Source organism: Anomaloglossus baeobatrachus, chromosome 1, assembly GCF_048569485.1.
Source record: "Anomaloglossus baeobatrachus isolate aAnoBae1 chromosome 1, aAnoBae1.hap1, whole genome shotgun sequence".
Classification (NCBI taxonomy): Eukaryota; Metazoa; Chordata; class Amphibia; order Anura; family Aromobatidae; genus Anomaloglossus; species Anomaloglossus baeobatrachus.
Window position 1 is genome coordinate 511,146,223 of NC_134353.1, and position 25,622 is coordinate 511,171,844.

General features: G+C 48.4%; 1 protein-coding gene across 1 annotated transcript in view; it reads right to left on the minus strand.

Moving 5' to 3' along the window:
* Window positions 1-20,187, minus strand: part of TDRD7 (tudor domain containing 7) — a 168,829-nt gene extending 148,642 nt beyond the window's left edge. Inside the window, exons 1-3 of the mRNA XM_075316121.1 lie at window positions 19,934-20,187; window positions 10,574-10,791; window positions 7,785-7,926 (exon numbers count right to left, since the gene is read on the minus strand). Coding sequence (XP_075172236.1) covers window positions 7,785-7,926; window positions 10,574-10,786 — 355 coding nt within the window. The 5' untranslated portion in view covers window positions 10,787-10,791; window positions 19,934-20,187. The remainder of the gene's footprint in view (window positions 1-7,784; window positions 7,927-10,573; window positions 10,792-19,933) is intronic.
* Between the last annotated feature and the right edge of the window lie 5,435 nt (window positions 20,188-25,622).

Genomic DNA, 25,622 nt, shown 5'->3' on the forward strand with positions numbered 1-25,622 from the left:
CCTCAGTTTTGGTGCAAAAGCAAGAAGGAGGAAAAGTTATAAATTGGTTTAAAGTAAATTCAATCCGAAGGAATTTCGGAGAACTGAAACCATTCAACATGAACAACATGTGTACACAAAGAACAACAGCCCGAAGGGAACAGGGGCGGGTGCTGGGTCTCCCAATTGGAGCTAGAAGAAAAGGAATTTACGGTAAGTAAACAAAATTCCCTTCTTTGTCGCTCCATTGGGAGACCCAGACAATTGGGACGTCCAAAAGCAGTCCCTGGGTGGGTAAAATAATACCTCGTAATAGAGCCGTAAAACGGCCCTTTCCTACAGGTGGGCAACCGCCGCCTGAAGGACTTGCCTACCTAGGCTGGCATCCGCCGAAGCATAGGTATGCACCCGATAGTGTTTCGTGAAAGTGTGCAGGCTCGACCAGGTAGCCGCCTGACACACCTGCTGAGCCGTAGCCTGGTGCCGCAAAGCCCAGGACGCACCCACGGCTCTGGTAGAATGGGCTTTCAGCCCTGAGGGAACCGGAAGCCCAGAAGATCGGTAAGCTTCGAGAATTGGTTCCTTGATCCACCGAGCCAGGGTTGATTTGGAAGCCTGTGACCCTTTACGCTGGCCAGCGACAAGGACAAAGAGTGCATCCGAGCAGCGCAGGGGCGCCGTACGAGAAATGTAGAGTCTGAGTGCTCTCACCAGATCTAACAAGTGCAAGTCCTTTTCACACTGGTGAACTGGATGAGGACAAAAAGAGGGTAAGGAGATATCCTGATTGAGATGAAAAGGGGATACCACCTTAGGGAGAAATTCCGGAACCGGACGCAGAACCACCTTGTCCTGGTGAAACACCAGGAAAGGGGCTTTGCATGACAGCGCCGCTAGCTCAGACACTCTCCGAAGTGATGTGACTGCTACCAGGAAGACCACTTTCTGCGAAAGGCGTGAGAGAGAAATATCCCTCATTGGCTCGAAAGGTGGTTTCTGAAGAGCCATCAGCACCCTGTTCAGATCCCAGGGTTCTAACGGCCGCTTGTAAGGAGGGACTATGTGACAAACCCCCTGCAGGAACGTGCGTACCTTTGGAAGTCTGGCCAGGCGCTTCTGAAAAAACACAGAGCGCTGAGACTTGTCCCTTAAGAGAGCCGAGCGACAAACCTTTTTTCAATCCGGATTGAAGGAAGGAAAGAAAAGTGGGCAAGGCAAATGGCCAGGGAGAAAAACCCTGATCAGAGCACCAAGATAGGAATATCCTCCACGTCCTGTGGTAGATCTTGACGGACGTTGGTTTCCTAGCCTGTCTCATAGTGGCAATGACCTCTTGAGATAATCCTGAAGACGCTAGGATCCAGGACTCAATGGCCACACAGTCAGGTTGAGGGCCGCAGAATTCAGATGGAAAAACGGCCCTTGAGACAGCAAGTCTGGTCGGTCTGGTAGTGCCCACGGTTGGCCCACCGTGAGATGCCACAGATCCGGGTACCACGACCTCCTCGGCCAGTCTGGAGCGACGAGTATGGCGCGGCGGCAGTCGGACCTGATCTTGCGTAACACTCTGGGCAACAGTGCCAGAGGAGGAAACACATAAGGGAGTTGAAACTGCGACCAATCCTGAACTAAGGCGTCTGCCGCCAGAGCTCTGTGATCTTGAGACCGTGCCATGAATGTTGGGACCTTGTTGTTGTGCCGGGACGCCATTAGGTCGACGTCCGGCATCCCCCAGCGGCAACAGATCTCCTGAAACACGTCCGGGTGAAGGGACCATTCCCCTGCGTCCATGCCCTGGCGACTGAGAAAGTCTGCTTCCCAGTTTTCTACGCCCGGGATGTGAACTGCGGATATGGTGGAGGCCGTGGCTTCCACCCACATCAGAATCCGCCGGACTTCCTGGAAGGCTTGACGACTGCGTGTTCCCCCTTGGTGGTTGATGTATGCCACCGCTGTGGAGTTGTCCGACTGAATTCGGATCTGCTTGCCTTCCAGCCACGGCTGGAACGCCTTTAGGGCAAGATACACTGCCCTTATCTCCAGAACATTGATCTGAAGGGAGGACTCTGTCGGAGTCCAGGTTCCCTGAGCCCTGTGGTGGAGAAAGACCGCTCCCCACCCTGACAGGCTCGCGTCCGTCGTGACCACAGCCCATGATGGGGGAAGGAAGGATTTCCCCTTCGACAGAGAATTGGGGAGAAGCCACCACTGAAGGGAAGCCTTGGCTGCCCGTGAAAGGGAGACGTTCCTGTCGAGGGACGTCGACTTCCCGTCCCATTTGCGGAGAATGTCCCATTGAAGTGGACGCAGATGAAACTGCGCAAAAGGAACTGCCTCCATTGCTGCTACCATCTTCCCTAGGAAGTGCATGAGGCGCCTCAGGGGGTGTGACTGGCCTTGAAGGAGAGATTGCACCCCTGTCTGTAGTGAACGCTGTTTGTCCAGCGGAAGCTTCACTATCGCTGAGAGAGTATGAAACTCCATGCCAAGATATGTCAGTGATTGGGCCGGTGTCAGATTTGACTTTGGAAAATTGATGATCCACCCGAAACTCTGGAGAGTCTCCAGAGCAATGTTCAGGCTGTGTTGGCATGCCACTTGAGAGGGTGCCTTGACCAGCAGATCGTCTAAGTAAGGGATCACCGAGTGTCCCTGAGAGTGTAGGACTGCTACCACTGCTGCCATGACCTTGGTGAAGACCCGTGGGGCTGTCGCCAGGCCGAAAGGCAGTGCCACGAACTGAAGGTGTTCGTCTCCTATGGCGAAACGCAGTAAGCGCTGATGCTCTGGTGCAATCGGTACGTGGAGATAAGCATCTTTGATGTCGATTGATGCCAGGAAGTCTCCTTGGGACATTGAGGCGATGACGGAGCGGAGCGATTCCATCCGGAACCGCCTGGTTTTTACGTGTTTGTTGAGCAGTTTTAGGTCCAGAACAGGACCGAAGGATCCGTCCTTTTTCGGTACCACAAACAAGTTGGAGTAAAAACCGTGACCCTGTTGCTGAAGAGGAACAGTGATCACCACTCCTTCCGCCTTCAGAGTGCACACCGCCTGAAGAAGAGCATCGGCTCTCTCGGGGGGCGGAGATGTTCTGAAAAATCGAGTCGGAGGACGAGAGCTGAACTCTATCCTGTAACCGTGGGATAGAATGTCTCTCACCCATCGGTCTTTTACCTGTGGCAGCCAGGCGTCGCAAAAGCGGGAAAGCCTGCCACCGACCGAGGATGCGGTGTGAGGAGGCCGAGAGTCATGAGGCGGCCGCCTTGGGAGCGGTTCCTCCGGCGGTCTTTTTAGGACGTGACTTAGACCGCCATGAATCGGAGTTCCTCTGATCCTTTTGAGGCCTTTTGGACGAGGAGAACTGAGACCTTCCCGCGGGCCGAAAGGACCGAAACCTCGATTGTACCTTCCGTGGTTGAGGTCTGTTTGGTTTGGACTGGGGTAAGGATGAGTCCTTTCCCTTGGATTGTTTAATGATTTCATCCAATCGCTCACCAAACAGGCGGTCGCCAGAAAATGGCAAACCGGTTAAGAACTTTTTGGAAGCGGAGTCTGCCTTCCATTCACGTAGCCACATGGCCCTGCGGACTGCCACCGAATTGGCGGATGCTACCGCCGTACGGCTCGTAGAGTCCAGGACAGCATTAATGGCGTAGGACGCAAACGCCGACGCCTGAGAGGTTAAGGACACCACTTGCGGAGCAGATGTACGTGTGACTGCATTAATCTGCGCATGACAAGCTGAGATAGCTTGGAGTGCCCAGACGGCTGCGAATGCTGGAGCAAAAGACGCGCCGATAGCTTCATAGATGGATTTCAACCATAGCTCCATCTGTCTGTCAGTGGCATCCTTGAGTGAAGCCCCATCTTCCACTGCAACTATGGATCTAGCCGCCAGTCTGGAGACAGGAGGATCCACCTTAGGACACTGAGCCCAGCCCTTGACAACGTCAGGGGGGAAGGGATAACGTGTATCCTTAAGGCGCTTGGAAAAACGCTTATCTGGACAAGCTCGGTGTTTCTGGACTGCCTCTCTGAAGTCAGAGTGATCCAGAAACATACTCAATGTACGCTTGGGAGACCTGAAACGGAATTTCTCCTGCTGAGAAGCTGACTCCTCAATTGTAGGAGCTGGTGGAGAAATATCCAACACCTGATTGATGGTTGCTATAAGGTCATTCACTATGGCGTCACCATCAGGTGTATCCAGGTTGAGAGCGGTCTCAGGATCAGAATCCTGATCTGCTACCTCCGCTTCATCATCCAGAGAGTCCTCCTGCTGAGACCCTGAATAGTGTGATGAAGTCGAGTGAATTTCCCAGCGAGCCCGCTTAGGCGGCCTGGGACTGCGGTCCATGTCAGAGACCTCACCCCGGGATCCATGGGTCACCCCAGGAGCACTTTGCTGCTCCAATTGAGGGGGGCCTGAGGTCAATGATTGAACAGTGCCCGGGGCCTGAGTCACCGGTCTGGACTGTAAGGCTTCAAGTATCCTAGCAGACCATTTATCCATACTCTCAGACAGTTTGTCAGCAAATACTGCAAACTCCGTCCCTGTCACCTGGACAGTGGTAGCAGGTGGTTCCACCTGGGCCACCAGTAGCAGAGGCTCCGGCTGAGTAAGTGCCACAGGGGCCGAGCATTGCACACAATGAGGGTCAGTGGAACCTGCCGGTAGTATAGCCGCACATGAAGTACAGGTTGCAAAGTAAGCCTGTGCTTTGGCACCCTTGCTTTTTGCGGACGACATGCTGTTGTCTCCTCTGAGTACAATCCAGGAGGGTATATATCCAAAAATCAACAGTGCGACCGTACAGTGTAAATGTATAGCATATAAGCATATATATATATGTACACTCCGGCACTCAGTGGGGCCAGCACCCAGGTGCTGCTTACCGACCGCTAAAAAGCGGTTGTGTGATCACCAGATTCCCTGCCTGAGCCTCCCAGAGCCTGTTGTCTCTCCTCTCCAGCGTTAGAAGTGCTGACAGGAATGGCTGCCGGCGTTCTGTGGGGAGGAGGGGGCTGTGGGCGTGCTCTAGAAAGTGCGGGAATCTGGAGCCCCACTGTGCTGAATGAGGGGGGAGGAGGATACAGAGTATGCTCCAGCCCTCAGCGCTGACGTCCTGTACAGCGTCCCGCCCTTCCCCTGACTGACAGGCCTGGGGGCGGGAATATGCGATACTAGGCCGCAAAAGCCGGGGACTAAAGTTATAAGCGCGGCCGGCATATAAGCGCGGCCGGCGCGGTAGTCCCCGGCGCACTAACACACCCAGCAGTGCTGCAGTGTATATGGCACAAGCGCTCCATGCGCGGTCCCCACGGGGACACAGAGTACCTCAAAGTAGCAGGGCCTTGTCCCTGACGATACCCGGCTCCTGTCCAGCAGATTCCACAGGGGCTGCGGAGGGAGCACGGTCCCCTGTGCCTGGAGACCGATTAGGATCCCACTTCACCCAGAGCCCATTAAGGGATGGGGAAGGAAAACAGCATGTGGCTCCTGCCTATGTACCCGCAATGGGTACCTCAACCTTAACAACACCGCCGACTAGAGTGGGGTGAGAAGGGAGCATGCTGGGGGCCCTGTTATGGGCCCTCTTTTCTTCCATCCGACATAGTCAGCAGCTGCTGCTGACTAAGATGTGGAGCTATGCGTGGATGTCAGCCTCCTTCGCACAAAGCATAAAAACTGAGGAGCCCGTGATGCACGGGGGGTGTATAGGCAGAAGGGGAGGGGCTTTACACTTTTAAGTGTAATACTTTGTGTGGCCTCCGGAGGCAGAAGCTTTAGGCTATGTTCACACTAGAAAAATGATTTTTCTTAAGAAATTTCTTAAGAAATTTCTTAAGAGTGCACCTGTGTTAAAAAACGCACCAAAAACGCACCTGCGTTTTAGGTCCGTTTTAGGTCCGTTTTAGGTCCGTTTTAGGTCCGTTTTAGGTCCGTTTTTACCGCTGGTTGCTCCCTGCGTTATTGTGCCAATTATCTATGGCAAAAAACGCAGTTAGCTGCAGAAAAGAAGTGACATGCTCATTCTTTTTCTTAAGAAAATCTACTGAAAGAATTTTCTTAAGAAAAAAACGCAGTGTGTGCACAGCTAATTTTTTTTGCCATAGGTTTTGCTGGGGAATGTCTGCAGAAAGGTTACAAGAATTTCTCAAGAAATTTCTGCAGCAAAAACGGACCCAAAACGGACCCAAAACGCAGGTAAAAAACGCAGTGTGTGAACATAGCCATACACCCAATTGTCTGGGTCTCCCAATGGAGCGACAAAGAAAATATAGGGTAAAATATGAGCATTTTTAATGCAGATTTTTTCCCCACTCTGACATCTTGCCATGTAAGCAGCCTGCTGATCACTCAATCAAGCAAATTGCTCCCTCGCCACGTGAAATGGTCTTTTGTGCAGCACAAGAGATCTTTATTTACAGAAGTGCACTGTCCTCTAAACAGGACTCACACTGCTGAAAACCATGGCAGCCTATGGGTACTGAGCGACCTAGTATACATCGCCGAGCGTGCAATGAGCGACCTAGCATACATTGCCGAGCGCACAACGAGCGACCTAGTATAAATCACAGAGCGTGCAATGAGCCACCTAGTATAGATCACTGAGTGTGCAATGAGCCACCTAGTATAGATCACTGAGCGTGCAATGAGCCACCTAGTATAGATCACTGAGCGTGCAATGAGCCACCTAGTATAGCACTGAGCGTGCAATGAGCCACCTAGTATAGATCACTGAGCGTGCAATGAGCCACCTAGTATAGATCACTGAGCGTGCAATGAGCCACCTAGTATAGATCACTGAGCGTGCAATGAGCCACCTAGTATAGATCACTGAGCATGCAATGAGCCACCTAGTATAGATCACTGAGCATGCAATGAGCCACCTAGTATAGATCACTGAGCGTGCAATGAGCCACCTAGTATAGATCACTGAGCGTGCAATGAGCCACCTAGTATAGATCACTGAGCGTGCAATGAGCCACCTAGTATAGATCACTGAGCGTGCAATGAGCCACCTAGTATAGATCACTGAGCGTGCAATGAGCCACCTAGTATAGATCACTGAGCGTGCAATGAGCCACCTAGTATAGATCACTGAGCGTGCAATGAGCCACCTAGTATAGATCACTGAGCGTGCAATGAGCCACCTAGTATAGATCACTGAGCGTGCAATGAGCCACCTAGTATAGATCACTGAGCGTGCAATGAGCCACCTAGTATAGATCACTGAGCGTGCAATGAGCCACCTAGTATAGATCATTGAGCGTGCAATGAGCCACCTAGTATAGATCACTGAGCGTGCAATGAGCCACCTAGTATAGATCACTGAGCGTGCAATGAGCCACCTAGTATAGATCACTGAGCGTGCAATGAGCCACCTAGTATAGATCACTGAGCGTGCAATGAGCCACCTAGTATAGATCACTGAGCGTGCAATGAGCCACCTAGTATAGATCACTGAGCGTGCAATGAGCCACCTAGTATAGATCACTGAGCGTGCAATGAGCCACCTAGTATAGATCACTGAGCGTGCAATGTTCTGTTTCCTCCGTTGTAAACAGGCATATAAATTAAAGTGGTGAATGTGTACTGATCAGAGGTTTCGTCATCGATTCATTACGATTTACGTATTTTTGCCTAAATTACTTAGATTTTCTATTTTTTATAACAAGTTCAGTGTTTCTACAGAAGCATCAATGGTGTATGAAATATTTCCCTTACACACAAAACAAGATCTAGTGTGGCATTGTGGGAAGCTATAAACAATAGGAGCAGTGCACAGATGGGTTACCTATATGCATCACTGGGGCAGAGTACTTCAGCCTCATCTGGCAGTTTACTTGTCCACCAGACTTCTTCTTGGACGTTCTCTGGCATGCCACAAGCTTTGCTATCTGGGCAGTTTCCTTGCAGACAACAGCATGACAGGTTACCTGGAAATTAAAAAATACACATTAAGTCATGTAGATCCCCTCATATTTATGCACTGTAGTCCAAGGTCATAGAAAGGCAATACTTTGGCCAAGAGCCGGATATGAAAGAATTGTTTAAGGGGAACCTGTCACTAGATTCGCAAAAGAAGGGGAATGAGAAGGGGTTGAGTGGGTTGTAAGTAAAGACCAACTGCATCTCAATTAACCCTTTCCAGTCACTTTTAGCCCCATCAGTAAATGACAGTACAGCTTTGTACCGCTGATGTCTTTTATAGGTACAGTGCAAATAACTAAATACTGCCTAACTGACGATAAAGCAGCTGACATGGAGCAACATATTTAGCTACAGTAAGCATGGTGTACGGAGCAGGTAGGAATTCTGCTTTAGGCTGTCCAGCACTGTCTCTAAGGCTATGTGCCCACGTGTGTGCGCTCTGCACCGCAGCGTAATGTCACTGCTTGTCCGCTTCAGAGCGCAGCTGAAAAGCTCCGTTCTGAAACTTTGGTGACTGCAGAATTCGTGCGCTCTGGATGCTGCCTCTCCCTATGGACAGAATGGAGACCGCATGCAGAGCGCACAAAAGAAGTGACATGTTGCTTTTTAGAATGCAGCGATTTGCCAGCATACAAATCACTGCGTTCTAAAACGCCACATGGGCATGGATTATGCACAATCTTCATAGACTGTGCAGGGGACGCAGAACGCAGCGTAACTGCATGCAAATACGCAACGTGTGCACATAGCCTAACACTGCTCTGGTGATTGTGTATAGGCTGCAGCAGTGTTGGCCAGTGATGAGCGAGTACTACCATGCTCGGTACTCATAGTGACTCCTGTACTGGGTATAATGGAAATCAATGGGGAACTCATGCAATTTTCCGGGAACTCTTCTGGAAAAATACACAAGCTCCTCATTTACCTCCATTATACTCGGACAGGAGTCGTGCCCATCTGAGCACCAACTGCTCGCTATGAGTATTGAGCATGCTAGTGCTCGCTCATCACTAGTGATGTCACATTGACGGTGCTGCAGACAATCACTGTAGGCAGCACAAGCTGCTGAGCGCCATGATTGGCTGGTCAAGACATCACAAATACAGTTGCAGCATTGCTGGAGACACAGTGCTAGGTCCACATAGTGAAGAGAAGTGCAGTTTGTTTTTATTTATTTTTACAACAATCTAAGCCAAAAGGCAAGTGTTACAAACAAACATCTCCGTGATGAAATCCTTCTTTAATTTCTAAAACTCAATTATTGCAGTGTTCCCAGGTCCTTTTCTGGCTCACAAGACTGCTCGTTAGCTCTGCTGGCACACAGCATGTGAGACCATGTTCCTTTTCTAATACAAGTCTATCAGAGCCAAAAGAAGGCCCCATAGACTTACACTGAGAAAGCAATTTTAGCCCGCTCATAAACCAGTTTGTGCTACTTAGGCGGCTTTCACACTACAGTTTTTTAACATGCGTCATGAACGTTTTTTTAACACAAAAACGGATCCAGTGCAAATGCGTTTTCATTTCAATGCATTTGCAATGGACTCGCGTCAACATGCGTTCACCTGCGTTTGCGTGCGTTTTAGTGAGGATCCAGCGACTTGCAGTTTTTTAACTTTTTTTCAAAAACGCTACTTGTAGCGTTTTTGAGCTGCATCCAAATACTGCAAATTGCTGGATCCTGACTATACTGCACGCAAACGCATGTGAACGCTGGCATGCTGATAGACAGGATCCTGCTTGCTCTACTGAGCATGCCCAGAAACCAGCCTGGCGTGATCAGTCTCTCTCCCCCGCCTGAGAGCGGCAGACGCTCGTAACCAAGGTAAATATCGGGTAACCAAGCAAAGCGCTTTGCTTAGTTACCCGATGTTTACCTTGGTTACGTGTGCAGGGAGCAGGCAGCCCGGCTCCTAGCAGCTAAGGACGCTCGTAACCAAGGTAAATATCGGGTATCCAAGCAAAGCACTTCGCTTAGTTACCCGATGTTTACCTTGGTTACCAGCGTCTGCAGCTGTCAGATGCCGACTCCCAGTCTATCACATTCAGTTCCCCTCACTCCTGATCACGACTTCAATGCCCGCCCATAAACTTCAAGTGGCAGAATCCTGCAAAATAACATGCGTTTGCATGCGTTTTTCTTTGTAAAAACAGGATCCACTTTTACAGCAAAAAAGCGTTCGTGACGCATGTTAAAAAAAAAAAAACGTAGTGTGAAAGCAGCCTTAGTCTGTTTTCAGGTCACTTGGGCCAGAATAGGACCAATGTGGCACTGGAAACAGGAATAGAGATAAGTATTTTAATATACTCGCACTATATCACATACATAAGTAGGAGGGTTTAGGTAAAAAAATTACCAAGACTTCTTAGGCTATGTGCGCACGTTGCGTAATTGCATGACACTTATTCCATGCGCTCTGCATGCATCCCCTGCTCTGTCTATGGGAGGGGCTGCACTCAGAGCGCATGATATCGGCTTTTTTTTTTTCCATTACGGACTGTTTCTGCAGCGATTTGAAGCGCACGTGTGCTGTTCAAATCGCTGAAGAAATTTCTGCAATGACAGTACACAACGTGTGCACATAGCCTTATTTTACTTCCATTAATCACCCCAGATGAGATGTAAAATAACACAATACTAATGCACATTACCTCCCCAACTCGGCTAATGTCCATCCTTACAACAGTTGGAATCGATTTCAGGTATGCGTCAAGTGTGTAAAAGCCCATATCCTTGAAAGGAATCCATTCTCCGGTGAGCGCTTTATACTCGCTTTGCACACGATGCAGGGCCACACCATGCTTGTTGGATTGCAGCACCGCCCGCAGCATCTTGGCAACCAGCTCTTTCTCAGGCTCCAACATTTTTACTACAGATAAAAGGAAAAAATAAAAACAGTGCGATAAGCAGCTCGGTCCACAAACAGCAACAAGGTGAAACAATTCACTACAGCTTTGTGCCTCCAGCACCTGTGTAGATCAGTTTTTATTCTTTTATATACACCGTATTCTTCGGATTATAAGGCTATGTTCACACTGGACGCTTTTGCAGCGTTTTTTAGCTACGGATTTGCCTTGGTGTTATGCAAATCCATGCTAATAAACACACACACACACACACACACACACACACACACACTCACTCACTCGCAGAGACCCTGGATCGGCAGGTTTAGCCGGGTTAATAAATGGTGGTGGGGATAGGTGTAGGCGCGCTATATTTACCGAATCTCCGACGCGGCTGTACACTCCTGTGGCTCCTCCACTTCCCCGCTCATTACATATTCACTGCTTTCCTCTGTGATTGGTTGCGCCCCCAGCATCTGACTGCAACCAAATCACAGACCTGGTCTGTGGAGCGGCTTACTCAGGCTATTTACGGTCAAAGGTATCGTCAGCTGTGACCGGGAATCACCTGAGTGAAGTGACGGCTGATCATGCAGCTCATTCATTCTCTGGAGCTCACAGCGTAAGTAATGTTCTATGGTTGCTCACTGTGATCTTCAGATATAGCAGAGCTGAATCGTCGTGGGACCTCCTGTGGATTACTTCGGACCTGCAGGGGTGATTATGTGGTTAATAAAGTGGTGACTGAGGGGGCTTTTTGTATTTTATTTCAAATAAAGGATTTTTTCAGTGTTTGTATTTATATCCTTTCACTTATTACAGATTGGTAATGGCAGGCTATGACCCCCCCCCCCTCCCATCACCAATCTAGGGCTTAGTTGCAACTATGAGCTTAACCCGATATTACCTCGATTGCCACTGCACCAGGGCAATTCAGGAAGAGCCAGGTAAAGTGTTGGGATTGTCCCATCTAATGGAGGCGACAATCTTGGGTGGCTGCAGGCTGATATATTTTTATGTCTCTCCAGCTTGAGAATACCAGCGACCAGCTGTCGGGCTTTATCTTGGCTGGGTATCAGCCTCTTATTTTGATACAGAGCCAAGATAAGCACCCATCTGGGGGCTGCAGTCTGTAGGCTTTATCTGTGCTGGGTATCATAATATGGGGGGGGACCCTGCTTCATTTTTTACTGTACAATAGACCCACAGACTCCAGTGGGGGAGGGAGGAAAAGCAGTGAATATGCATGAGGCTAATGAGTGGCAACGGAAGTAGGAGGGACCGTGGGAGCAGGTACAGTTGAGCCTAGAATGTATGGGCTCCTTCCAGGTTAGGGATAGTGGGCATGACCAGCTGGGTTAGTGAGCTTGGATAGGTTTTCTCCCTTCCACTACAAACATGCTTTGTCCCACTGCCCCCCCATGTGATAGGGGCCTCTTGAATGACGTCATACCTGGAAGGAGCCCATACACTAGCATCTGCAGGAGACTTTTTTTTTTTTTTACACTACCCGAGTGCTGGATCTAGGTCAATCTCGGCCCGGACCAGCATTTGGGTACTCTTTAACCATTGCTGGTCTTGACATTACAGAAAAAAACCAAAACGCTGTAAAAACGTCACAAAAAAAAACACAACAAAAAACAAAAAAATGAGAGGTGTGTCTTATAATGCGACCATGGCTTACCGGGAGGTGGAGAATAGGCTCTGTGCTGGCTGTGATGGGGGCTGTGTGGAGCAAAGGAGGGCGGTGTGGTGGGTGAGATGCTCTGTTGGTGGTGCGGGACTGTGGGTAGCAGGGCGGTGCGGTGGGTGTCCCAGATGCTGTGGCTTCAACTAATGGCTGCCGGAGTCAGTGGATGTGCATATGGCGCTCTTGGCTCAAGATCTCATCTGACCATGCGTCGCCTCCGGCCCATTGATCTCCCAGCTGCGGACTTAAAGGAAGGTGGCGTGTTCACAGAGGATATCTCTGCTTGTCATTCAGCCGAGAGCTCAATTTACGCACGCCGCGACACCGGGTGCCATTCCTTTGAAGCCCCACAGCAGTCAGAGCATCTGTGACACAGCCAGCACAGAATCGCCCTACTCCAGCACCGCTCCTGCCTCTTGTGACCCCACTCCACCACCACTGCCCCCCCCCCGATAAGACACCACCAGAGTATAAGACTGCCCTTTTTTTTATCTCTAAATTTGGGGTGAGTCTTATAATCTAGTGCATCTTATAATAAGGTAAATCAACATATACTTCTTATTAGAACTTTAAAAAAAAACAGGCCTGTTGTGTGGTGCCTGAGAGCAGAGGCAAGGGGTGACGTAACTGATTTAAGCCCTTGCTCACATCACATTATGGATCTGAGCTGGAGTGTACACTGGGAGAAGCCCCAGACATACAAGTTAAAGGGGTTATCTCCTATTTTTGAATAGAAACACACAGCTCCTCTTCTTCCAGCTTGGCAGGGGGATGGTGGGCTCCTGACTGATAGTTTGGACCAGAAGCATGGTTGTGTCACTGGCCTAAACTGTGCGCTCTATGATGCTCCTATATGAAGCGATTTTGCCTCTGCAGTATTGAAGATCCAGCCAGCTTCAGAGGAATAGTTACAATCCCTATAGTAAAGAGTTTGGAAGCACTGCCTAGAAAACCAGCCACCTCTGTGCACTTCTCTCTGCTGAGGGCAGAGCAAAGTACTGTAATGCATAGGTGTGAGGAAAGGTCAAAGAACGACCGCACATGCGCAGTACAATACTCTGATCTGCCCATCCACACGGAGTAAAGAAGGAAGACCGTGATGGAAGGAAGAGAGGAGGCATTGGACCAAGACCAGCGATGCCCATCAGACCGGACCGCCCCACAGGTGAGTATAATAAAAGGTGTTTACTTTCTACAGAGCGGCCTGGTCACATATAGTACTGTATATACCTATAGTACAGTACTCTAGAATGCTGTATATAAGGACTAACTGGTGTTAGCAAGAGTTTATAGGGGACAAATTTGGTCACAGGTTCCCTTTAAGATCAACATGGCTGAGACTTCTGCAACCTGATGGTGGGAGAGTCAGGAGACCCCAATATCCATTAGAGCAGTGGTCCCCAACCTTCCTTACCTTGAGAGCTACATTCAGCGACCCCCTCAGTACTGAAATCCAGAGCATGGTATACAGACAGGCAAAGCTCCCTCAAAAAAAATACAGATACCTTGTGCTTCCTCTTAGGCTGCTTTCACACCTCCGGTTTCTGCAATGCGGCACAATCCGGCACTTTGCAGGAAAATCGCAACCGGTTTTTTTTTGCTGCCGGTTGCGATTTTCCTGCATAGACTTTAATTAGGGCCGCATTGTGCCGCAAGGCCTTGCGTTCCATCCGGTTTTTGCCGCATGCGGCAGATTTAGCCGATGCGGCGGCCGGATGTAACGTTGCCTGGCACGTTTTTTCGTGCGGCAAAAAAACCCGCATCGCGCCGCATTCGGCCGATGCGGCGCATTTTTCAATGCATGCCTATGGCGGCCGGATGCGGCAAAAAACGCATCCGGCCGCCGCATGCGGTTTTTGCCACTGCGCATGCTCAGTAGCATGCCGCAAGCGGCACAAACCGGACGGGCCACATGGGAAAAACTTATGAAAAGGATGCGGTGTTTTCACCGCATCCGTTGCATAGCTTGCACAGCCGGATTGAGCCGCACAGCTCAAGCCGGATGTGTGAAAGCAGCCTTATGGACAGTTACTTACATTCAGGGGTGCCCACTTTACCCCCATTCAGTATTTTACATCAAACATAGCACATGATCACATCCATCTTTACAAGGAATCTGTCAGGTGCTATATGCACCCAGGACCACGAGCAGTTCTGGGTGCATATTGCTAATCCCTGCCTAACCGTCCCTGTATACACTAGCATAGATCAAGAGATCTTTAGAAAAAGTATTTCTAAAGATCCTTTATGATATGCTAAGGAGAGCGGGGACTAGTCGAAAGGGCATTCGTTCCCTTGGCTAGTCGGCCCCCTTAGCAAGTAAGCACATCCCTGTGAGCGTACTAACATGCTAATGAATGCACAGAGTCAGAGGATGGTCGCGCTCACCTCTCTGCTGCCACCAAGCCCGACATTGGATTTCAGCTTAGTGCGCATGATCCTCAGACTTCCGGTTATGGGCACTATGAAGCCGGGTGTACGCGTCCCAGCTTCAAACTGGTGTAGTGTGCATGACTGGATGTTTGGTGACTTCTGAACATGCGTATTGATCCTATGCCCAGTGTTCTGAGGTAGTGCAACAGACACAGGTACGCGCGCGTCAGTGCCTATGGCTGCTTTCACACTTCCGTTTTTTTCCTTCAGTTTCTATCCGTCGCCTTGAGGAAATACGGTATCCTGCAAAATAATTTGCAGGATTCCGTTTTTCCCCATAGACTTGTATTAGTGATGGATTGTGACTGATGGCCCTGCGTTGCATCCGCCGCGTGACGGATCAGTCATTTAGTAACTGACCGTTGGGCGGGAGCAAGGTGAAATGTAGCGTTTTTCCTCAGCGGCGAATAAACAGATGGCATTTTATAATGAAAGCCTATGGGCGCCGGAATCCGTTGGTATCAGTCATATGACAGAATCCAGTGACGGATCCTGGGCATGCCCAGATGGAGCGCAAATTCACTTCTGGTCTCGCTCTCTCTCATCTGGGAGTGCTTTAACCTTTTTCCACTACAAAAAAAAAAAAAAATTTCAACAGATCACTTGTTTCACAGGAATACATCACATCCCTTTCCACACTATCTCCCACAGATCAGTCCCATCAGTCAGAAAACAGAATGTGACTGATGGGAAAAAAAAACGAAGTGTGAAAGTAGCCTATGATGACGCTGGGCAGTGGCCATTGAATAGGATGTTACCACGTGCCTGTGGGCGTGTTAACACGCTAAGAGGGCACAATGAGTGCAGAAACTAAGGGTACACTTTAGCGACGCTCCAGCGATCCCACCAGCGATCTGACCTGGTCAGGATCGCTGGTGCGTCGCTACATGGTCGCTGGTGAGCTGTCAATCAGGCAGATCTCACCAGCGACCAGCCAGCAGCGATGCGTGGAAGCGATGCTGCGCTTGGTAACTAAGGTAAATATCGGGTAACCAAGCACTTGGCTACCCGCTATTTACCTTGGTTACCAGCGCAAACCGCTTAGCGCTGGCTCCCTGCACTCCTAGCCAGAGTACACATCGGGTTAATAAGCAAACCGCTTTGCTTATCTACCCGATGTGTACTCCGGCTACGTGAGCAGGGAGCCGGCACCGACAACATGAGAGCGGCGTACGCTAGTAACCAAGGTAAATATCGGGTAACCAAGCAAAGGGCATCGCTTGGTTACCCGATAGTTACCTTGGTTGCAGCTTACCGCAGGCTGCCAGAAGCCGGCTCCCTGCACATTCAGATCGTTGCTCTCTCGCTGTCAAACACAGCGATGTGTGCTTCACAGCGGGAGAGCAACGTCCATAAAATGAACCAGCACTGTGTGTAATGATCAGCGATTTCACAGCAGGGGCCAGGTCGCTGCTCAGTATCACACACAGCGAGATCGCTAATGAGGTCACTGGTACGTCACAAAAACCGTGACTCAGCAGCGATCTCGCTATGTGAGGGGTGATTCACACATAGCGACAACGACGTCGCTGTTACGTCATCATTTTCTGTGACGTAACAGCGACCTGGTAAGTCGCTGTTATGATCGCTGCTTAGCTGTCAAACACAGCGACGCAGCAGCGATCATAACATCGCTACATGTGCAGAGAGCAGGGAGCCGCGCACACTGCTTAGCGCTGGCTCCTTGCTCTTCTAGCTACAATACACATCGGGTTAATTAACCTGATGTGTACAGCAGCTACATGTGCAGAGAGCCGGAAGCACAGGCAGCGTGAGAGCTGCGGAGGCTGGTAACTAAGGTAAATATCGGGTAACCACCTTGGTTACCCGATGTTTACCCTGGTTTCAGCTTACCGCAGCTGCCAGATGCCGGCTCCTGCTCCCTGCTCGCTTCATTTCGTTGCTCTCTCGCTGTCACACACAGCGATCTGTGTGTCACAGCGGGAGAGCGCCTTTGAAGAAAACGAACCAGAGCTGTGTGTAACGAGCAGCGATCTCGCAGCAGGGGCCAGATCGCTGCTCAGTGTCACACACAGCGAGATCGCTAATGAGGTCACTGTTGCGTCACCAAAACCGTGCCGTAGCAGCGATTTCGGTAGCGATCTCGCTATGTGTGAAGCACCCCTGAGAAGTACCCCTAACACTTTTGTCACTAGTCCCCGCTCTCATTAGCATATCATAGAGGATCATTTATCTATGCTAGTGTATACAGGGACGGTTAGGCAGGGATTAGCAAAATGTACCCAGACCTGCTCGTGGTTCTGTGTGCATATTGCACCTGACAGGTTCCCTTTAGGCATAAATCTCAAACTAAACATATTCATCCCCTCCCACCAGTATACTGGCATCCAGATCTGCTCTTCTGTGTGGGGCTTCTCGAGAGTCACCATCTAGAGACCTGCTCTTCACAGTCGTTTTGCAGACCTGGTGCTGATGCACCAAGCTGGCAGACGTTTTTGAAGTGGTTTTTCCTTCCCATTATTGAAGCCCTTATCTCCTGCAGCCTCAGTGTGAAATTCGATGCCTTGATGCCGATACACAGGAGTTCGGCATATACTCATAGAAAGGTGGGCCTAGCTCCTCATTGCAAAGCATAGTGTTCCCTGTGGAAAGATTTCAGATTTTCAAAGTTTTAGGCTATGTGCGCACTAGAAAGTGACTTTTTCTTAAGAAAAAAAAACGGACCCTCTGAAAGGATCCCGCACCCTCGGCAAAAACAGCGGAAAAACCGCACCCGCGTTTTGCTGCGGATTTTCCACAAGTTGGTCCCTGCGGATTTTTACCATTATCTATGGCAAAAACCACATGTACCTGCAGAAAAGAAGTGACATGCACACTAATTCCGCAAGTAAATCCACAGGTATAAAAAAACCGCAGTGTGCGCACAGCATTTTTTTTAAAACCCATAGGATTTGCTGGGGAATGACTGCAGCAATGTTAGTCACATTTTCTGCAGCAATTCCGCGACAAATCCGCAGTAAAATCCATGGCAAATCCGCACCGTGCGCACATAGCCTTACTAGCGTTTTCCCTTTAAATAGGGCTGTTCTTTGTTTACCCCATCACACCAACTCCAGAGAAGATGTTAGAATACTGCGTGCTGAGATTTTACGTGTTGCACACCCATAGGCCTGAATGGGCGAGCCTCATCCTATGTACAGAATAGTGCATGCTGAGATTTTATGCTTTGCACACCCATAGACCTGAATGGGCGAGCCTCATCCAATATACAGAATAGTGCATGCTGGGATTTCTGTTGCACACCCATAGGCCTGAATGGGCAAGTCTCATCCAATATATAGAATAATGTAAGCTTATTTTTTTTTTTTTTTTCACACAGACACTTGGACCCTGGGAAAAACGCTCTTCTGGAATAACATTGGTCTGTATGTTAGCCGATCATGGACAGTCCACATACTGTAAATGTAACACCTCGTATGGCCCTTAATATGCACTCAGGAGGTGGCAGGGCCGCAGGGACCGCGCCAGGGCCGTAGGGACCGCGCCATCAGACCAGCACTAATATTTTCCAAGAACATTTTAAGCTCAAAATAGGAGAAAAAAAAAACGTAAAAAAACCCCCAAAAACTCCAAAACCTGCAATTAGCCTGGAGAATCTATGGTGGTTAGGCCTTATTAGGCTATGTGTCCACGGTAGAATGTACCTGCGGATTTTTCTGCATGAAAATCCGCGACTTTCGCGGCAAATCCGCACCCGCGGATTTGCCGCGGATTTTTTTTTTTTTTTTCCCCATTCTATACCCAAATCCGCACCAAAATCCGCAACAAACAATTGACATGCTGCAGATTTTTCCGCATCAAAATCCGCAGCAGAAAAATCCGCAGCATGGACACAGCATTTCCAAAATGCCATTGAAATGGCTTGGAAGTGCCGCTGTTGCAGATTTTCGGGAAATCCGCGGCAAATCCGCGGCAAATCCACAGCGTGGGCACATAGCCTTATAGGTCATCGATATATATCAGATCAGTGGGGTCCAACTCCCCAACAGCTCAAGTTTTCAGGTGTGGAGGAATGTAAACAATGAACAGACCCCTGGAGTGTGTAGTGACCGCTGCCAAGGACTTCTATTGAAATGAATAGTATCTGATCTGCAGTTCTCGGCAGCGGCCACTACACATGAACATGAACAGCTGTGCTGTTCCTGTCTCCATTCACAGTCCACAACTGGATAACATACCTGCACTGATCAGCTGCAGCGGTCACTTTTGGCTCAGACAAAATGTGACCGCTGCAGTTGATCGGTGAAGAGAGGCGTATATCTGTTTATTTTTTTCACTTCTCTAGGCCAATGAATTAGGGTTGTCCAGTGATTGAAACCCTTCTAATGCCAGATCTATTAAGAAAGGACCAGAACATCACAAGAATGGGGATACGTTAAGTAAAGGAGGGCTTACACTGGCCATAAGGGCCGATCGACAGTAAAAGAAGATTGATATGCCCAGGACGGGCGACCTAAGGGTCCAAACGAGAACGGCCCATATTTCATGGATGTGTAACACCTTATACAAAAGGAAAAAAACAAAATGCACAGTCCAATCAACCGACATCCAAGTGTTGTGCTCGTAGGCCGATGGCTGGCATGTTTACATGACCAATGGCCGGCAACAAGGCATCCAACACTGGCTAGTCCGATCACTGGGCACTGGCTAGTCCGATCACTGGGCCTACACCCTGTACATAACTATGGCCGAGCCCATCTGTCCGATGCCAGGTGTATGGCACAAGCTGTCAATCACCTACATTTCATACAAGCCTTGCTGTGACCAGCTATTCTGGAGGGACACTAGCCTGCAGAGCTCTTCTGGTAATCCGGTAGCCACCGACACAATACCAGATTATAGGATGCCCTAGAAAAGGAACTCTACTAATATGACGGATTAGGTCCAGCAGAGCAGGCCGGGAGCATGCCGTTACACCTGTGCGCCCATTACACCTGGCAGTCCCCTCACACCTCGGTGCCATGACGGCGGTACATGGACGGCAGGCTCATATATACACACAGATATACATATACACATACCGCTGTGTCCGGGCGCCAGGGTCTGTGCCTCAGACACGGCAGGCAGCAGACATGGAGCACAACGGCTTCCTGGAGCCACACGACCCCTCCCCAGCAGTTTCGTTTCCAACGAATGCAGATTCCCTTCACTTTCGTCTTCCCGGTCCCGTCCTCGTTCACGACAAACGCCCGCCTCCGACACGTGTACCCGCCTCCAACTGGTGTGCCCGCCTTCAACACTGGTGCCCGAGCGGCCCGTCACCGGCCAGTGCTGTGGAGTGGACGTTACTCACTGAGCGGCATGGGGCTGTAGGGGGAAGGGAGGGGTGATGGACGGGATATCCACAGTCAGCATCATCATTCAGCTATGTGCCCTACAAGCCTCAAGTGCCCTGAAGCCCACGTTGCCCAAAAATCATCAGGTGGCCCTCAATTCCGCAAGTCCCCAAAAAGCATCAGGTGGCCCTCAAAGCACCAAGTGGTTGCTAAAGCATTAGGTGGCCCTAAAAGCACTAAGTCCTCCTAAAAGCATCAGTAGGTCCTGAAAGCACAAGTTCCCCTAAACGCATCAGGCAGCCCTAATCGCACCAAGTCCCCCTAAAAGCATCAGGTGGCCCTAAAAGCAAAACATCCCCCAAAAGTATCAGATGGCCCTCAAAGCACCAAGTCCTCCTAAAAGCATCTGTTGGCCCTGAAAGCACAAGTCCCCCTAAAAGCATCAGGTGGCCCTTAAAGCATTAAGTGGTTATCAAGTAACCCTCAAAGCACCAAGTCCTCCTAAAAGCATCAGGTGGCCCTCAAAGCAAAAAGGGTAAAGCATCTTGTGGCCTTCAAAGCACCAACTGTTCCTAAAGTATCAGGTAGCCCTCAAAGCACCAAGAGGTTCTAAAGCATTAGGTGGCGCTAAAAGCACTAAGTCGCCCTAAAAGGATCAGGGGGGCCTTAAAACCCAAGTCCCTCTAAAAGCTTTAGGTGGTCCTCAAAGCACCAAGTGGATCCTAAAGCATCAGGTGACCCCAAAAGCACCAAGTCCTCCTAAAAGCATCAGGTGGCTCTAAAAGCACAAGTCCCCCTAAAAGCATAAGGTGGCCCTAAAAGCACAAGTACACATCAAAGCATCAGATGGCCCTTAAAGCAACCTGTCCCCTTAAAAGCAAAAGGTGGCCCTAAAAGCTCCAAGTCCCCCTAAAACCATCAGATGGCTCTAAAAGCAAGTCCATCTAAAAGCACCAGGGGGCCCACAAAGCACCAAGTCTTTCTAAAAGCAACAGGTTGCTCTAAAAGCATAAATTCCCTAAACCCATAAGGTGGCCCTAAAAGCACAAGTCAACTTCGAAGCATCAGATGGCCCTCAAAGCTACATGTCGCCGCCCTAAAAGCATAAGGTGGCCATAAAAGTACAAGTCCCCCTAAATGCATCAAATGGCTCTAAAAACAGCGAGTCCACCTAAAAGCACCAAGGTGCCCTAAAAGCATCAGGTGGCACAAATAAAGTAATCCGCACAGCAGCAAGTTGACCTAAAAATATTAGGTGACATTCAAAGCATCGTATGGTCTTAAACCTTCTAGTCATAAATTCTCTAGTGGGCCATAAACAAAAAAGGTCAGGGTTTACAATAGGAGATCTTGTATATACCTATTATAAATTATATATATATATATATATATATATATATATATTACAGTGTGTCCGCCCATATCCTGGCCACCGCCATTAACTTGAGAACGTCAGCAGCTATAGGCATAGAAGTGGTGTCTAGGTATAGTAAAGTAGCCGTGTCCTATGCAATGAAACCACCTATGGTGCCACGTGGTAGAAAACAACAGAGTTAGCATTTTTATCTCGAAAACGGAACGAGATCGAGAAAAAAAGTTAATTACAAAGTTGCAGGGCAGCATCAATTCAATATGAATCGACACCTTGCATACAGAAATGCTATGGTATGAAACCCATGACCTCCTCAAAACATTGAAAGCTGGTCATGCATATGGCTCTCATTTAACTTTGATGCTCAAAGTGGCCACCATCAGCTGCAATGCACATCTGGATTCTGGACAGCATACTGTATCTTGCTGCACGTTGTGCAATATGGTAGGTGACACGTTTGCACAAGCATCTGTGATACGTCGTCGTCGGTCCTGCAATGTTGGTGGAGGGGGTCGCATACACCTGCTGTTTGATGTGACCTCAGAAAGAAGTCCAATGGGGTCAGGTCAGGTGAGTGTGGAGGCCACTCCATGCAGCCACCATACCCAATGACTTATAGGAAGGACTCCATGCGGTATCGCTTCATGTCCGCAGCCTTGTGAGTTTTACACGTTCTAATCATAGCATTTCTGTATGCAAGGTGTCGATTAGTATTGAATTGATGATGCCCTACAACTTTGTAATTCATTTTTTTTCTCGATCTCGTTCCGGTTCGAAATAAAAATGCTAACTCTGTTGCTTTCCACCAGGTGGCGCAATAGGCAGTTTTATTGCGTAGCGCATGGCTACTTTACTATACCTAGACACTACTTCTATGCCTATAGCTGCCGACATTCTCAAGTTAATGGCGGTAGACAGGATATGGGTGGACACATTGTGTATATATATATATATACAGTTAGGTCCAGAAATATTTGGACAGTGACACAAGTTTCGCGAGTTGGGCTCTGCATGCCACCACATTGGATTTGAAATGAAACCTCTACAACAGAATTCAAGTGCAGATTGTAACGTTTAATTTGAAGGTTTGAACAAAAATATCTGATAGAAATTGTAGGAATTGTACACATTTCTTTACAAACACTCCACATTTTAGGAGGTCAAAAGTAATTGGACAAATAAATCAAACCCAAACAAAATATTTTTATTTTCAATATTTTGTTGCGAATCCTTTGGAGGCAATCACTGCCTTAAGTCTGGAACCCATGGACATCACCAAACGCTGGGTTTCCTCCTTCTTAATGCTTTGCCAGGCCTTTACAGCCGCAGCCTTCAGGTCTTGCTTGTTTGTGGGTCTTTCCGTCTTAAGTCTGGATTTGAGCAAGTGAAATGCATGCTCAATTGGGTTAAGATCTGGTGATTGACTTGGCCATTGCAGAATGTTTCACTTTTTTGCACTCATGAACTCCTGGGTAGCTTTGGCTGTATGCTTGGGGTCATTGTCCATCTGTACTATGAAGCGCCGTCCGATCAACTTTGCGGCATTTGGCTGAATCTGGGCTGAAAGTATATCCCGGTACACTTCAGAATTCATCCGGCTACTCTTGTCTGCTGTTATGTCATCAATAAACACAAGTGACCCAGTGCCATTGAAAGCCATGCATGCCCATGCCATCACGTTGCCTCCACCATGTTTTACAGAGGATGTGGTGTGCCTTGGATCATGTGCCGTTCCCTTTCTTCTCCAAACTTTTTTCTTCCCATCATTCTGGTACAGGTTGATCTTTGTCTCATCTGTCCATAGAATACTTTTCCTGAACTGAGCTGGCTTCATGAGGTGTTTTTCAGCATATTTAACTCTGGCCTGTCTATTTTTGTAATTGACGAATGGTTTGCATCTAGATGTGAACCCTTTGTATTTACTTTCATGGAGTCTTCTCTTTACTGTTGACTTAGAGACAGATACACCTACTTCACTGAGAGTATTCTGGACTTCAGTTGATGTTGTGAACGGGTTCTTCTTCACCAAAAGAAAGTATGCAGCGATCATCCACCACTGTTGTCATCCGTGGACGCCCAGGCCTTTTTGAGTTCCCAAGCTCACCAGTCAATTCCTTTTTTCTCAGAATGTACCCGACTGTTAATTTTGCTACTCCAAGCATGTCTGCTATCTCTCTGATGGATTTTTTCTTTTTTTTCAGCCTCAGGATGTTCTGCTTCACCTCAATTGAGAGTTCCTTAGACCGCATGTTGTCTGGTCACAGCAACAGCTTCCAAATGCAAAACCACACACCTGTAATCAACCCCAGACCTTTTAACTACTTCATTGATTACAGGTTAACGAGGGAGACGCCTTCAGAGTTAATTGCAGCCCTTAGAGTCCCTTGTCCAATTACTTTTGGTCCCTTTAAAAAGAGGAGGCTATGCATTACAGAGCTATGATTCCTAAACCCTTTCTCCGATTTGGATGTGAAAACTCTCATATTGCAGCTGGGAGTGTGCACTTTCAGCCCATATTATATATATAATTGTATTTATGAACATGTTTTTGTAAACAGCTAAAATAACAAAACTTGTGTCACTGTCCAAATATTTCTGGACCTAACTGTATATATATATATATATATATATATATATATATATATATATATATATATATATATATATGTATATTATTTCCCTATATGTTTTCTTTGTTCTAAAACATGGAGCGCTTCTTCAGGTCTTTGACAACTGATTAGTTAGTGAGTTAGTGTAAAACTGAATGTTCACCTTGACCTTATATTATGATGACATTGGATGGCACTTAAGGGGGCAAATCGGCAAAGTGCTATCCAAGGATTTGATCGATTGCACTCATGCCTATGTTAAGGCCACGTCTCACTTTCGACATCGCTAGCGACATCGCTGCTGAGTCACGGTTTTTGTGACGCAACAGCGATCTCGCTAGCGATGTCGCTGTGTGTGATATCCAGCAATGACTTGGCCCCTGCTGTGAGGTCGCCGGTCGTTGCTGAATGTCCTGGACCATTTTTTGGTAGTTGCTCTCCCGCTGTGAAGCACACATCGCTGTGTTTGACAGCGAGAGAGCAACGATCTGAATGTGTAGAGAGCAGGGAGCCGACTTCTGCGGACGCTGGTAACGAAGGTACACATCGGGTAACCAAGCAAAGGCTTTGCTTGGTTACCCGATATTTACCTTGGTTACCAGCGTCCGCAGCTTCTAGAAGCCGGCTCCCTGCTCCCTTCACACGTAGCCAAGGTACACATCGGGTAACTATAAGCAAAGCTCTTTGCTTAGTAACCCGATGCGTACTATGGTTACCAAGCACAGGGTCGTTACACAGGTGGCTGGTGGCTGATCTCTGATCGCTGTGGAGATCTGCCTGTTTGACAGCTCACCAGCGACCATGTAGCGACGCTCCAGCGATCCCGGCCAGGTCAGATCGCTGGTCGGATCGCTGGAGCGTCGCTAAGTGTGACGGTACCTTTATTCTATGGTGTTGTGTACATGTCCAATTTTCTTCTTCGGATCGAGTGGTCTGAGGAAAGAATCGCAACATGCATCATTTGGCTCTGAGAATCGGATGGCACTCGTCGATTTAAGGCTATGGGTCTTTGAAAAAAATCGAGCCACACTTGGATGACATCACAGACTGACAGAATGGAGGAGGTGGAGAAACTTTTTTTCTCTCTCTGCACCAAAGAAAAAGGATCACACAATGATCAAACTTAGAGACTGATTAGCATAATCAAAGTGTTTTTCTCACATGGAGCGAAAATGTTCATGTGCACCCACACGTAGGGTGACAGAGGCCCATTTAGAAATGCATTAACAGCAGATTTTGGCAGGAATACATTTAAAAATGATGAGACAATCTATTTCCATTATAAAACCACATTGCAGGTCCCCTTTTATTGTTGATATGTATATTTATGTAAATTAATATATACTACTCACATAAAGTTAGGGATATTTTTCAGATGATCCTAAAATGAACTCTAACTTTTCTGGTGAACTTAATGTGACCTTCTCTAAACTTTTGAATGCACATGTCCAAC